This window comes from Mixophyes fleayi, chromosome 4 (genome assembly GCF_038048845.1).
Source record: "Mixophyes fleayi isolate aMixFle1 chromosome 4, aMixFle1.hap1, whole genome shotgun sequence".
Lineage (NCBI taxonomy): Eukaryota > Metazoa > Chordata > Amphibia > Anura > Limnodynastidae > Mixophyes > Mixophyes fleayi.
Window position 1 is genome coordinate 286,887,127 of NC_134405.1, and position 15,681 is coordinate 286,902,807.

A 15,681-nucleotide genomic window follows, 5' to 3' on the forward strand; every position below is an offset into this window, starting at 1 on the left:
TTTGAATAGGATTCTGGAGGAATGAGGGAGCCAGTGTAGGGATTTGCAAAGTGGTGAAGCAAATATGGAGCGGTGAGAGAGGAAGACCAGTCTTGCAGCAGCATTTAGGATGAATTGAAGTGTGGATATATGTTTTTAAGGTGGAATCAACAGGGCTGGGAGAGAGCCTGGATGTGAGAAATAAAGCAGACGGCAGAGTTAAGTGTGACACCAAGGCAGCGGGCTTGGGAGATTTATGGTGTTGTTAAAAGTGAGGGAGATTTGAGGGATTGTGGTGATTCTGGTATGAGGCAAGATAATAAGCTCTATATGCGAAAACTTACTGTATTTTCTTTGCATGCAAAAAAAGTTGCATTTGCACTCCTTGTATACCAACTGAGGCCAGGAAAGTTCACCCACACAGTGGAGGCAACCAGTTTGTGGTGACCCCCAAAAGTCATGAGAAGGCAGTCTATTAATTCACTAGGAAAAATTGACACTTCATGTTCCACTGTGTCATTGCAGAGGTTTCTAGTTATTATTATTATTATTATTATTATTAATTTTTATTTATAGGGCGCCACAAGGTGTCCGTAGCGCCGTACAGGGACAAACGAGTTACAGTACAAGGTGAGACAGCACAGTACAGAAAACAGTAAGCACAGTAACTCAGTAAGCTCAATGCACAGCTAGAGAGGGCGGGGGAAGGGGGAGGGAGGATCTGCAAACAACGGAGCCCAAGAAGGAGGGCGTGGAAGACAGGGAGACCCCCAGAGGGGACGGGGGGTGGAGGGTCCTCGAGGAGGAGGGCTAAGTAGCTGGAGAGCAGAGTTAGGAGTGATGGAAACAGGAGGAGAGATGGCCCTGCTCAGAGGAGCGTACAATCTAAGGGGAGGGGTGGACAGACAGAGAGGGAGAGTAGGGGGACGGAGGCAGAAGATAAGGTAGGAAGTTAAGTGAGAGACTGCAAGGCTTTAAGAAAAAGGTGAGTTTTTAAAGCCCGTTTGAAACTGGACAGATTGGGGGAAGTTCTGATGGAGGGAGGGAGCTTGTTCCAGTGGAGGGGGGCAGCGCGGGCGAAGTCTTGGATACGCGCGTGGGAGGAGGTAATAAGGGGGGAAGAGAGGCGACGGTCAGAGGCAGAACGGAGAGGGCGGGATGGAGTGTGAATAGAGAGGAGGGTAGAGATGTAGGGCGCAGTGGAGTTGGCGAGTGCCTTGTATGTGAGTGTGAGGAGTTTAAAGAGGATTCTGAAGGGGAATGGGAGCCAGTGAAGGGCTAGGTAGAGGGGGGAGACAGAAGAGGAGCGGCGAGAAAGGAAAATAAGTCTAGCAGCAGTGTTAAGAACAGATCGAAGGGGAGCGAGATGAGAGTGGGGGAGGCCAGTGAGGAGGAGGTTGCAGTAGTCCAGGCGGGAGATGATCAGAGAGTGGATGAGACATTTGGTGGCGTCTTGGGAGAGGAAGGGCCGGATGCAAGCGATGTTACGCAGCTGGAAGCGGCAGGACTTGGCAAGAGAGAGGATGTGGGGGCCAAAGGAGAGAGATGAGTCGAGGATGACACCAAGGCAGCGAAGTTGGGGGACAGGGGAGATAGAGGAGTTGTCGACAGTGATGGAGAGGTCAGAAGGGGATGAGGTATGAGGGGGAGGAAAAACTATAAGCTCAGTTTTGGTGAGGTTGAGTTTGAGGAAGCGGGAGGACATCCAGGAGGAGATGGCAGAGAGGCATGCAGACACCCTAGAGAGGAGGGAGGGAGAGAGATCAGGAGAGGAGAGGTATAGCTGGGTGTCGTCAGCGTAAAGGTGGTAGTTGAAGCCAAAGGAGCTGATGAGTTCACCCAGGGAGGAGGTGTATAGAGAGAAGAGTAAGGGTCCCAGAACAGAGCCCTGAGGGACCCCGACTGGAAGGGTAGACGGGGGGGATAGAGACCCAGAGGTGGTGACAGAGAAGGATCGGTCAGCAAGGTAAGAGGTGAACCAGGACAGGACTGGGCCGGGGAGGCCGAAAGACTGGAGGGTGTGAAGGAGGAGGGGGTGGTCAACGGTGTCGAAGGCTGCAGAGAGGTCAAGGAGGATGAGAAGGGAGAAGTGGCCCCTGGCTTTAGCAGAGAGGAGGTCATTGGTGACTATAGCCAGGGCAGTTTCAGTGGAGTGAAGGGGGCGGAAACCAGACTGGAGAGGATCAAGGAGGGAGTGTTCAGAAAGGTAGGCGGTAAGACGGCTGCAGACGAGCCTCTCGAGAATTTTGGAGGCAAAGGGGAGAAGAGATATAGGGCGATAGTTCGAGAGAGAAGTGGGGTCGTGATTAGGTTTCTTAAGAATGGGGGATACGAGAGCATGATTGAAGGAGGAAGGGAAGATGCCAGTGGAGAGGGAGAGATTAAAGAGGTGAGCGAGGTGGGAGCAGGTGGTGGGGGAAAGGGAGCGAAGAAGGTGGGAGGGGATGGGATCCAGGGGATAGGTAGTGGGGGGGGGATGAAAGTTAATTGATTGGCCGCATTCTCATGAAAATTAGTTTAGCTCTCGTAATTGTAGCCCTCAATGCAACATGTCTGAGTGCTCCTGACTCTTTCTATGCAGCAATAGATTTGTCTATAGATATGCCTGATCTCACCTTTATTCATTTTCTAGCTATGAATATAGGAAGGGAAAGGTAGCTACCATCCGGAAGTAATTCTACGAAAGTCCCCTTATCACTGACTGTAGTGTCCTAGGCTTTGTGATTATACAAGTACTGGGAGATGGATTTCTTTGTGCTGGGAAATACCTAGTGATCCTCCCAAGTGAAAAATTAGCACATTCATAAATGTTAGTTTTCCTCATAGTACAGAGAATCAATATACTGCTTTATTTTCTATTTTTTTTTCCCCATGCAGTTCTGTATCAGCACACCACTTTGTGACAGAATATCATGTTAATGGACACACTCTTATTTATGGAACTATTGATTGTAACTACACAAACCTAACTGCAATGTTCCTTCCAACAGGGCCAAAAATAAATACATCTAATGGAAACTATTAACTACATCTAATGATTTTAGCTATATCCTGGCAGAAAACCTATTGCGTGGGGGAAAATATAAAGCAATTCTGTTTTATATTTGTGCATGGCTCCCAATTTTTATCAAGACTTTCCCAGTTTTTTTTGGCATCCAAAAAGTTGTAGCCTTGCCTGACATTGATGTGGTGTGCGTGAAGCAGATCATTAGTTGGACTGATTGGGGCATGTCCCCATTTCCATTCAGAAATAGTGGCAGCTATGTTTGTGTTCGCCCCTGACTACCACATTTGGCTAAATTTGACACAATACAGTAATATACATCGGAAGCGTTATTATTTAAGTGGCTTAAACATAAATAAAATAAACCTTACAAGGAAAGTATAGACCCAAACAGTATGTGAAGTGGGGGAAAACAACAGAATGGAGAGAGACATGTGGAGAATGGAATAACATATCGGAGGTATATGGTCAAAACATCAGTCCAGGAGGCCCCAAGGGTTGTTTGGGCCTGTGTGAGGTACCGGTCCATGTAGAACTTTTACCACGGGTTCCATTTGATTAGGGGGGAGGGCACAGAGGCAGAGTATTTAAATCCAATGGTCTCCATAACATGGCTATTTTGAGTCTTCGCAACAATTTTAGAAAGAGACTGGAGTGCGGGGGACTTCCAATGTTGGGCTATTGCCTTCCCTAGTGACAATGAGGATATGCGGAGTGACACAATGATTGTGTCATTGGAGCTGTGAGGGGTAGAAATGGAGGAGGGTTATGGTGGGACATGGAAGGAAACTCATAGTTGTGACCTGCCCAATCAAGTGGAACACCACTTCCCATAAAGGTTTAACCCTCGGACAGGTCCAATAAGTGTGCATAAATGACCCGATCACCCCACAATCTCTCCAGCAATACTCAGACACTGTAGGCCCGGTTCTGTGCAACAGAACCTTGACCAGCTGAGTGGTTAATACACTTAAACAGTTTGTAGATGTTCTGGAAACCTTTTACATCACATCCAATCACATATATGCTGCTACTCATGGTGTTTTATGTGCCTTAGAACGCAAATAAAAATTTGCATTTGCTTCACATTTGGTAAGCATTTTCCTTGTGATTTACTATTGTTTATAGGCTCTCCAATGGTTTCAAACATTGGAAACACAGAAATGGAACAAGTAGCATTGTGAAAAACACTACCACAGCACAATGCAGTATAAGTAGAATGCCGATGTGCAGGGTAACACTGGAAATAATGATTTCTAGTATCATACCTATTGAGCCGAAAATATTTACTTGAGTGTGGCTAGCACAAGTCAGCACGTCTGATTTATTCTGTTTTAATAGATGATGGTAGATGCAGAGACTTGCCCTGCATGTAAACTAAAACAATTGCCTACAAAACCATCTATGGCTCTCATGGCCTTATCTGTGTGGAGTTTGATGTTCTCCGTGTTTGCTTTTGTAGTGTGGGAGAAAACTCATGCATACTAGTAGGTTAATTACTTAACGTAGTACGCTAAAGATTTGGGATGTGGCTTCAGTTGTATGTAAAAGAATTAATAAGAATTATACCCGTGCCTTTAAATCTGCAAATACATTTTTGTATAATGATTGCATAAAAAACTGAATGTGAAACATTTGTTGTTATCTTTTTTTCTATGCTCTCCCCAAATCAGAGTAGTGCAGGTCAGTTCTCTTTACACTAATAAAATTACTACTATATTCGCTGCTAAATCTACTTTTTTCCTTTCTGCATGTATCATCAGCCAGGGATTATCAATAGAAAAACCCAACATTCTTTTGTATATTTTTTAACCCACGAGTGTTTATTTGGTAGCCACTGAAAACAGGGATATGGAGGCTGGAATTAATAAATCTGGAAAATTGCATCTTGACAAAGTCAGTCCTCTTTAATTGAATCTGATTCTGGTTCTGATAACGCTACAAGGAAAATGCGCAGTACAGCATAATGGTCAGCAATAGCCACTCGTGTTTCTGTTTACTTTGAAATGCAGTATATATTTTCCCAGCTTTCACATTCTGTACTCTAATGGAAGGTAAATATAGCTGTTGAATAACCCTCCCTACAAGTGAGATACTTGTTTAAAAAAAGAAATTCACATGCGTTCATGTTCTCATTGTGTTCAGCTTTTATTTATAGTGTTGTACGAAACAGTGACTTCAGTAATTTGGACTGTTAAAATATTGGCTTCATGACAGTGAGCACTCAGATGTTTAATGATAGGTAATATCAGCAAAGAGCTAATAGACCTCCCAGTGATATTACCTTGATAGCATGTTATTTGGTGATTGTGCAAGATGAGAGATTGCATAGGAAAATGTTAAAATCTTTTATTTTTATTTTGTTGGCTGTGTTCCAAACATATTGACTGTGTGTTTGTAGCTAAGATGTAAGTCATCTAGTCCTTTCTACTGGAAAAGCTGTGTTTAATGGTAAGGGAAACTAGCACGCAAGCCACAAGTAATTTACTAGACAACAGCACCACCTAGTGTATAAATCAGATACCTCATTACAGAAGCTAAACGTGGATATTTTTTATATTGCTGTAAAGAACACTGAAATCATGAGGTACAATTTGATATTTTTTTTAATTTTTATTTGTTTTTTAAAAAACTTTTTGCATTTTTGTTTACATTCCACTGTTATACGTTTTCTTCTGCAATATATGCTACTGGGCAAAATAAAAATAATGGCAGAGATTACCATAACGGCTATTTAATTCAGTATTCAAAATATTAAACTATATGTGTAATAAACTACTTCTCCTCATCATGATTATTATGGTTTAAAATGGGGAAACGAAAGTCTTTATTGTGTTTAATTTAGAGCTGTCCAGCTAACTGTGTAGTCCCGATATTATGTGGCTTCTGGGTTTCCTGAGAGTAGTAACTGCTTCGGAATGGTTGACATGCATATATTAAGAACATTAAATGATCCCACCAAGTAATAATTCTGTTATACTCCTTGCATGGTGCCTCGCTGATGTCCCAATGTCTGGTTAGAGTCCTTCCCCTTATATATGATATCTGTTTGTTATGTAAATCAACAGTATATCATTTTATAAAGGACTCTGTTGTGCAGGGGCAGCCTGTCCTGGGGGGCATCTGCCCAGCGGGCCGGTCCCATGGTGGGCTATCTTGGGCTGGGTCGCCTACATTTTTTTCCTTTATAATGATACTAATAGGCTGCTGAATCGAGTCTTGTCCCCCTGGCTAAAATTTGCCAGCCCTCCCCTGCTATTGTGCTACAGTAATATATGCAAAGGTAGATAGACAGTGACAGTGTTGCTTTTGATATTTATAGAGAACAAATGAAATCGAAACATTTTTTATCACACAAAAGGACTATGAATTAAAAATCATGTAAGAGCAAAGCTGTTCAGGATATAACACTCAAGTGAATAAAACCAATTTCTTCCAGCATGTAATATGCCACTGTATGTTTTTATTAAAAGTTTTATGTTTTATAAAATTGTATCTCCTCACACCGCCAGCTGCACTGAACTGCCTGTGATCTATGTCATGTGTCTTGCAGTATTACTGAAAACATTTTCTGTACCTGCTGTAATTTGCTTTTTGCTGTAGGTTGAATTCTTACAGTGAATGATCTGATGATGGACAACATGGTGAATTTAATGATTTTATATTGTGCTTACAGTGTAGAAACGGTCAACGACGGCCTCTTCCATACCGTTGAGCTTGTGATGCTGAATCAAAGCCTTAGCCTTGTTGTTGATAAAGGAGCACCTAAAAGCCTGGGCAAGCTTCAAAAGCAACCATCACTGAACCTGAATACACCCCTTTATCTTGGAGGTACATATCTTTCAGAATCAGACTTTAGGGGGTATTAATGTGATGCACTTGGTTTAAAGAATATGTTGTTAATGCTGGTATATATAATGCTGGTAGAATTATAATGCTACTTGTCTCCTTTAATGGAATACGATGCTGAAGACATGTTGTGTGTGAATATATAATGACAGAAGGATACTCTCATGCCTGAGATGTGTTTAGTTGATCACACTGCACTTGGGTGTTAATTAAGAAGTCTCCCCTCCTTTTTGTTTCTGGCAAGAGATAAGAGGAGAGATGCACCGCAGCAGAGTCACTGCACAGAGCTCAGTGATCTGTATGTGAGAATCTGTCTCTCTTCCATTTTTGATAAGGGAATGGTGGAGAGGAAAATCTCAATTAATTAAAGTTTGTGTGCTTAGACCCTAATCCAAATGTTGGTGATATAAGTATGGTAGTGCTGAGAACTGTAAAGCGCTATGGAATTTGTTGGCGCTATATAAATAAATGTTGATGATTCTACCAATGACTGATTCTAATGTAAAGCTATCCACGTCATTAATGCAAGGTAGTTTTTTACATTATCTGTGCATAACTTAAGCCTGTTTGTTTAGTGCACGTTTATAAGAATAAAAGTCTATGAATAGTTGCCTTTTACTAGATTTAGTCACATAGTTTATATTTTTTTAATTTATTTGTTACCATATGAATTGATTGATTCTAGAAAGTTGATTAACTTTTTGCAAGTAGCTTCAATCAGTCACTGCTGGGGGTGCAGCTGCTATAGGGCCTGATGGTGACACAGGGCCAGCAATCCTGGCCACCCTCCCGAGAACCCACTCTGAAGCCTTATCTGGGGGACTTTACTGCACATTTGCGGGGTCTCAGAAGGGTGGCCTGTCATCACTGGGCATTCCCCAAAATGTTTGCTATCGTGCCCAGTGATGTCGTGTTCTGTCGCTGGGGTCAAAAATATATGTTTACTTGTAGTTAAAGATGAGAACATGTCCTGTGGTTTGGCTTGTGGAATGATATGCAGTAGTTCTGCTTTTGACAAAACCTGTTCACTAATAATGTGTAACTTATTCAAACCAAAAATTGGGATATAAATTAATTTATAGATTTGATTAATTTGTTGTTTTCAATGCTATTTATAGAATTTGTCATTTAAAAATTACATTTTACACAACAATTTTGTTTTACATAACCTTATGTAGTGATTACGTACATTACAAAAAATAAAATGACATATGTGATTTGTGTATTTTAAAGGCATCCCACCAACTTCAGGAGTATCCTCCATCCGGCAGAGGACTGACCGCATTCCTATTGGTTTTAGTGGATGTATACATGATCTACGAATTAATAATGAACTTCAAGATTTTAGGGACTTGCCTCCTGTCTCAATTGGTGTCTTCCCTGGATGCAAGTCTTGTAATATATGCCGGCATGGCTCCTGCCGGTCCATGGAGAAGGCAAGTGTTATCTGTGAGTGCAACCCCGGATGGACCGGGCCATTGTGCGACCAAGAAGTTGGAGACCTCTGTGTGAACCATAAGTAAGTCCACCAAAGGTTTGTTTATTTTATTTTTGGACTGTGTTGTGATGTCTTTGCGCAAACAGCCCAAGGAAATATAACTTGCCCTCAGGCCAAATAATCACTTACCTTATATGGTATAAATGCCTGTACAGCTAATGAACAGCAAGGATGACGAACGGTAGATTCAAGTAATTGCTGTTGGTTATTATTATGACCAGCGATTGTCTCTGTTTAGCCGTATTGCTTTCTGTGTTGTAGACAATTTAAGCACCGATGGGTGAGATATATGGTGTATATGTTAATATACAAGTTATAGTAAACAATGCATTTTTATGATAAACTTGAAAAGATAACTGTATATGTTTATAGCTACTAAAGTTTGTTTTCTGGAAACAGTATGCTCTAACATTCATATAACCTCTAATCATAGGGGTGTAGTACAAGTTATCGGTGCTGTAAACACCGACACTGTTTAATCCTACAATCTATAATTATTCCGATAATGAACAGAGCGACATAGAAAAAAACTACTTACCAGTAAAAAGACACAGAGGAAATCCAATGAAAGCACATCGCGATACTTCCAAGTGACGTCAGCTGCGTGCGCGACTTTGTTTTTGTTTGTTTGTTGTTTTTTTTTAAAGCTGCAACGCACGGACTATGGTAATCATTTTATTCCTAATCCTAATCCCAACCCCTAACGTAAAGGTAATACTCACCTGAGTCCATTGTTGCCGCTTTAAAAGCCGAAATTTCCAAGTAGCGCACGCAACTGACGTAATTTGGAAGTGTTGCGATGTCCTGTCAATGGATTTCCTCTCCGTCTCTTTACTGGTAAGTAGTTATTTTTTCTATATAGCTCTGTTCGGGATAATTATGTAGGAGTAAACAGTGTCTGTGTTTACAGCACCCATAACTCGATTACCACCGTATCATAGAACATTAGAGCTTTTCCACCGAAGCTTCTGACAGCTTAGATGTACTGTGAAAGTCCACAGGTTGATGTACACGTTACTCTACCCAATAAGGCAACTTAGTAAATCTGTCCCAATATGATTGCACATGTTAACACTATAAAATGTAACTCAGCCAGCATCACTTTTATTATTACTGCTTTAATTATTACGATTGCTACTAATGGGTTTTAACTAGTTAAAAGTAGATTATTCTAACCAAAAAATACTCATGGCTTCTTTCCGATGTTTTCCGTGTGTGTTTTAGGTGTGTGCATGGTTCTTGCGTTGCTGCTGATAATGGTTACACATGTAAGTGTACAGAAGGCTACACCGGAATGTACTGTGACAAGAAGAATGAGACCAGCGCCTGCAGAAATCTCAAGTGCAATCATGGACAGTGCCAGCTGTCAGAGAATGGGGACCCGTCCTGTCAGTGTGATCCCCACTTTACTGGAGAGCACTGTGATAAAGGTGAGCCATCATGTGGTAACTGAGAGTCGCCTGTGGATAATATAGCATTGTATATATCCATAGATAGATTGATAATACAGAGGTTCTCCAACTCTAGATACAATTAGTCTCTTCATTCATACTCCTATTAAAGTTTCAGGACATGATTGCACTTTTATACATAAAATTGCAGAAATTGATTTAGTAGGTTTTTTTTGTGTTGCATACTTATAACTTACAACAAGCTGAATATATATATATATATATATATATATATATATATATATATATATATATATACACAAGTTAACCCGTGCATGATACTCATGCATTCTAGTCAAATCAAGCTACTTAAGGTGTTAAAAAGGTTCTTGTCATGCATTTGGGCCATAGCCCAGGCCTCAACCACCAACCACTCCCAACTGTCACTTCTCCTTCAAGAAATATATATATATTTTTTTAAAATCTTTATAAACACTTTTAACAATTAACAAATTAAATTAACAAATTAAAAACATCTTAGTATACCAAATTTCAGCCCTTTCTGAATTTTTTTTTCCCACACACACTAAGAATTTAGTAGGTCAGTGTATAACTCCGCCCAGCAGGTGGCGCTGCAGCTTGGTTTTATTTTTTCCACACACAGACAGACTAACACACGCCACTAGACATTTATATTATAGATATATATATATATATTATATATAATATATATATATATGTGTGTATGTATATACATTGTGGAAATTATTTGGAAATCTTACTACCAGTTGTATTATAATGTCACACAGATGTAGTTGTAGACCCTGTGTAAGGGTGTAAAGAAGCAGATAGGAGCAGTAGCAGCAGCATTGCTTGTCTGGAGTATGCAGGGCCCAAATCCAATGGTAGAGATGAATGTAATTATCATAATTCGCATGATTCACAAAAATGTTCATAATAGAGTCCCTTTGTTAATGAAACACTTTTAATCCTTTTAAAACTTGTGAGTATGCAGTTCGCAAAATTACTCCCACATTTAACTCAGATTTAAAGAATTTGTGAATGCTGTGTAAAGTAGAACATTTTATTTTAAATGCAGTGCATAGAACTACTGAAGTCGCCTGGGGGTGCTTTTTTTTATCAAGCTGATCTGGCTATACAGAAGGTCACACAGACAGCTGAAGGTTAAAGTACGATTTGACATCCAGCCCTCCTGCACTGGATACAACTCAAGCTGTGAACATACAAGCTGGATGTCAAATCATAGTTTAACCTGCAGCTATCAGTGCTGGCAGCAGCTGAAGTGTGATAAAATGCCAGAAAGGCAAAGACCCTATAGACTTTAGCAGTTCCATATAGGGCAAGAAGGAGGGGGAAGGGGGGTACTAAATCATTATGTACTGCCCACCTGCAGTAGTAACACTTCATTTTCTATCTTGTACTAGAGAGATATAAGCTAATGTCTTTGTAATGGCTATGGTTGTAGATTTGCATCTGTCAGCACCACAGCAACCAATCGGGAAGAAGCTTTTACCTGTCTTAATTCAAAGCAGATAATGAAAGCAAATCTCTGATTGGTTACTATGGTTAACAGCAAATGTTGCACCTAAATGCAGTGTTAGTTAAAAAGCTCCAAAATCAGATTCTGAGGAAGTAATGTACAGACACACATTTGTTGACACCATGTTTTGTGAATTTGGAACAATATATTTTATTTTGCACTTAATCTGATGTCATACATACACATTATTTTGAATATGGATTTTTTTGTGCAATTATTTTGTTAATATGAGAAGCAAAAAATAATATTCCCAAGGTTTTTTTGTATCAAAATTGGTATTGGGGGCACAGTAAGCTTGGGGCATATCCTCTAGTAATTTTAATGCCCAATATGATCCTAGACATGAGTCTCTGGTAAAAGGGTTTGATCACAGAAAAATGTAGGGAATTACTTTGAAAACTAAAAACTTTTTTTGGCTGCAAAATTCTAAATGAATGCTTTGTACATTTTGGTAGTCAGTAAAGAGTAAATTAACATTAAGGGCTAGATTTACTAAGCTGCAGGTTTGAAAAAGTGGGGATGTTGCATATAGCAACCAATCAGATTCTAGCTTTCATTTATTTAGTACCCTCTACAAAATGACAGCTATAATTTGATTGGTTGCTATAGGCAACATCCCCACTTTTTCAAACCCGAAGCTTAGTAAATCTAGCCCTAATTGTCTTTACAGTGTACAACATGCATATGTCCCAATATTCCTGATTTTAACCAGACAGTCTGCGTTTCTGTTGGTAGATGTAGTTGAGCAGGACTTTATTTCTCCTCATTTTTTCAATTGGGAATGTTTGAAGTAGGCAAATATGGACACACCTATCCTCATACCTCCCTCATAATTTATTTTGTGACACACCTATGTGAAAATAGTGTGCTAAATAAAACCAGGGCTGGTTTAAGACAGAATGGGGCTCTGGGCATAAATCGTGGTGGGTCCCTTAGCAGCTCAGTGCTGTTTCACATGCCCCACTACTTGCTACATTGCCAATCACATTTAGTCTACATTATATACACCATGTTGCATAGATCCCTCCCTCCAATCTATTGTATAGACCAGTCTTTTTTACTTTATTTTACATCATTGTTCTATTACAAAAAGTAATTGGCAGCTTCAGAGCTGAACTTCTCTCATTGCTTCCTTGAGCTTACCATGCTATATGTTCACTGAACAGTATCTGCCTGGATGGGCCCGTAAACAGTAGGGCAGACACCAGGAGGCACTTACTGTACAGTGTGCCTGTAGAGGGGCTTTCCCATGGTTACAGAGATTAGGGTCTTCTGCAGGAAGATGCTTGGGGGCCTGTCTGGGGCTGGAGGCCTCCGGGCTTTTGTTCTGTTTGTCCATAAACCCCAAACAAAACTGAAATCAATACAAAAAAATATGATAGCCAAGATTTTATAGAGTTTATTATCTTAAATTTACAAATAATATATGTTTCCCATATGCCTAGAACATCACACATGGGGGGGAATTCAATTGGAAGCGATGTCTGGCTCCGCGCATTTCCGGCCAATGCTGTACAGAATCTCTGCTCCTTTTCTCCTCACATGGGACGCGAGGGAAACAAATGGAGATTTGAGGAAAACTCTGCTGCAGTGTGTCTCCGCGGACTGTCCCTTAGACACATGGCGGCACCATGCGACAGATCCCCCAATAGCCTTCTGCCATATACATCCTAGCAGCGTGACCCACAATTGTATCCCTATGCACCTACTGGGAGAGCACTATTACACTTGCTGTTGCACAATCCGCAATCCCCATATATAAGTTAGAGCGATGCTACACTATATATACACCATGTCTTTCCCCAACTCTTGAAGAGAAAACATTAGAGCACACAGTGATTTTAAATTAGACCCATCATCTACACCAGGCCTGTCCAACCTGCGGCCCTCCAGGTGTTGTGAAACTACAAGCCCCAGCATGCTTTGCCAGTAGACAACCTGTTGATAGCTGGAAGGGCATGCTGTGACTTGAAGTTTCACAACATCTGGAGGGCCGCAGGTTGGACAGGCCTGATCTACACAGACCCACTAAAGATGATTTTGGGGTTGAACCAATATTGAAGTTAATATATCCTCAATTCACAAGGAACTAGTGACATCACAAAGACATGAGACACTGTGTTCTTTATGGCTAAATAATGTTACTAAATCCTGGTGAATTGATGGGGTTCAGCCGACCAGATGGATGCCCGCCAGAGTGTAGGTGATGGGCAGTGGCGGATCTACCATTAGTGCGGCAGGTGCAGTGCATCGGGGCCCGCTGGATGGCAGATGTAGAGGGTCAGGGGCCCTGGTTTCCTCTTACCCTGCCTTTCTACACTGGGGCCCACAGCTTACTAGTTCCGCCTCTGGTGATGGGTACACATTAAGGAATGGTCAAATAATATAAGAGGAAATGAGGACAGAGGTTACAAAATGAGTAATGATGAAAGGTGATTGTTGACGCTTCACATGGCAGCGTTAAATAATAAACATTAAAACATGTTTTAGGCAAACTTTACGTTTCTAAAAGCCATTGGGATTTTTTCTTTTGCAGAGAATCATTGCCATGGGGAGATTATCCGCGAGATTGTCCGCAAACATCAAGGTTATGCCACATGCAGTACATCCGCCAAGGTCCCACGCATGGAATGCAGCGGAAGCTGCAGCAACGGGCAATGTTGCGTCCCGCTCAGGAGCAAGCGACGGAAATATGTCTTTCAGTGCACGGATGGCACTTCTTTTATGGAGGAACTGGACAGACATGTTGATTGCGGCTGCTCACACTGCTTATAAAATGATCTACCGCAACCCAGAAGGAAAAAAAAACAAGCAACTGTAATGCTGCAATTTGTAAAAGAACTGTGTACTTTCATAGAGAAGCTCAAAAAGAAGATAAGAATATTAACTATATTGTAAAATAAACAAAAATAGAACTTATTTTTATTATTGAAAGTGACTATTTTCATTCTTTATTATATAAAATATCACGCCACTTGGATATATGTATCATATAGTGAGTTATTTCTACTGTTATTTTTAATACTACAAGAAAATAATAAATCATAGCCTAACAAAAAAATAATGGGTAAGTTTATATAATTTTGATTTTTAACGATGTGCCTCAGTCTGGAAGTGTTTGTTTTACTACAGAATCTTTTATTCTTTGCCCCAGAATTTTTTTCTGAAAGAGTATTTTCTTAACTGTGAATGTGTTTGTTACAAAGACCGATTTGTACCCAATGATACATGTCATCTTGTAGATGTTAGTAACATAAAGATGAAGCATTTATTTATGCCGGTGTGCTTAGTTTTTACTGTCATTGTGAGTATTTTGGCTGAGAAATAAGAGATGCTTGGACATTATCAATAAAATTGATTGTGATATATAAATCTACGTTTTAAAATTAAAAAGGCCATATTTTGTTTCCAAAGTTGGGGCATGAGGTGCTGTGTTTTTTTTTTTACATGTATGGTTCTTTATTGTGTGTTATGGTCTTGTAATATCTTCCCATCATTCTAGTCATCAAGATGAATGTGTGACCTTCATATCCTAGAGAGCAGCCGTTCTCACCCGGTAAGCTGCAGGCTTCAGGCAGGGGAGCTGCAGGACAGGCTGTCCACTTACAGGGATCATTCTTCACTGACGATGGCAGTGTAAAGTAAGCTCCGTCGGTATATGGTAGCTTACCTGGCAGTCAGAGTCAAAACTTCCCTGCATTACATACAGTATAGTCAATGGATTCAAGGAGGAAGATAGGGATCTGGGATGTGGATAGAGATAATGGTTAAAGAGAGTGCATAGAGGTAGAGATTTGGCAGTTGGGTGCATGGAGAAGGAGAGGGAGCTGGGTAGTGCATGGGTAGGGGAAGAAAGGCTGTGAATTACATGAGACAATAAAGGAGCATGTGTTTAGGTCAATAATCGGTTTGTATAAATATTCCTCTTGGATGGAGTAAAATGTTTGCAAGTATGTATATAAAACTATGCATATAGGGAAGAGGTCCTTGAGGGTGGTAGCTCACAAGAATGGAATGTGATAGTTTTACAATGAAGGCCGTAGGAGAAGTGGCAATATGTCAAGCCACCATATACCAACCACTGATTTTAAGCTTTAGCTTGCTAGTATATGAATATGATATAAAAAGACTGCATTATTCAGTTTCCAGAACTTGTATTAGTGTATTATTATAGAAACAATTGTGTTATATAGCTACCCTTATCTGTGTCTACATTACCTCCATTATTGTGATAGATCCCTCAATTATTTAGTTTACATTTGAGCACTCCTGTGATTCTACAGATTTCACAGCACCAAATTGGCTCATATTACACACACATGACACCATATTTTCTTATATCCTTTTCCTAGGTCACCCCTAAGCAAGCTTATTTAAATATTTCTAAGGCATTTAAAGC

The 15,681-nt window shown here is 40.5% G+C and overlaps 1 protein-coding gene across 1 annotated transcript in view; it reads left to right on the plus strand.

The window, feature by feature from the left end:
• SLIT3 (slit guidance ligand 3) overlaps nt 1-14,695 on the plus strand; it is a 488,331-nt gene extending 473,636 nt beyond the window's left edge. Inside the window, exons 33-36 of the mRNA XM_075209818.1 lie at nt 6,660-6,814; nt 8,066-8,351; nt 9,555-9,760; nt 13,819-14,695. Coding sequence (XP_075065919.1) covers nt 6,660-6,814; nt 8,066-8,351; nt 9,555-9,760; nt 13,819-14,057 — 886 coding nt within the window. The 3' untranslated portion in view covers nt 14,058-14,695. The remainder of the gene's footprint in view (nt 1-6,659; nt 6,815-8,065; nt 8,352-9,554; nt 9,761-13,818) is intronic.
• The last annotated feature ends 986 nt before the right edge of the window (nt 14,696-15,681 follow it).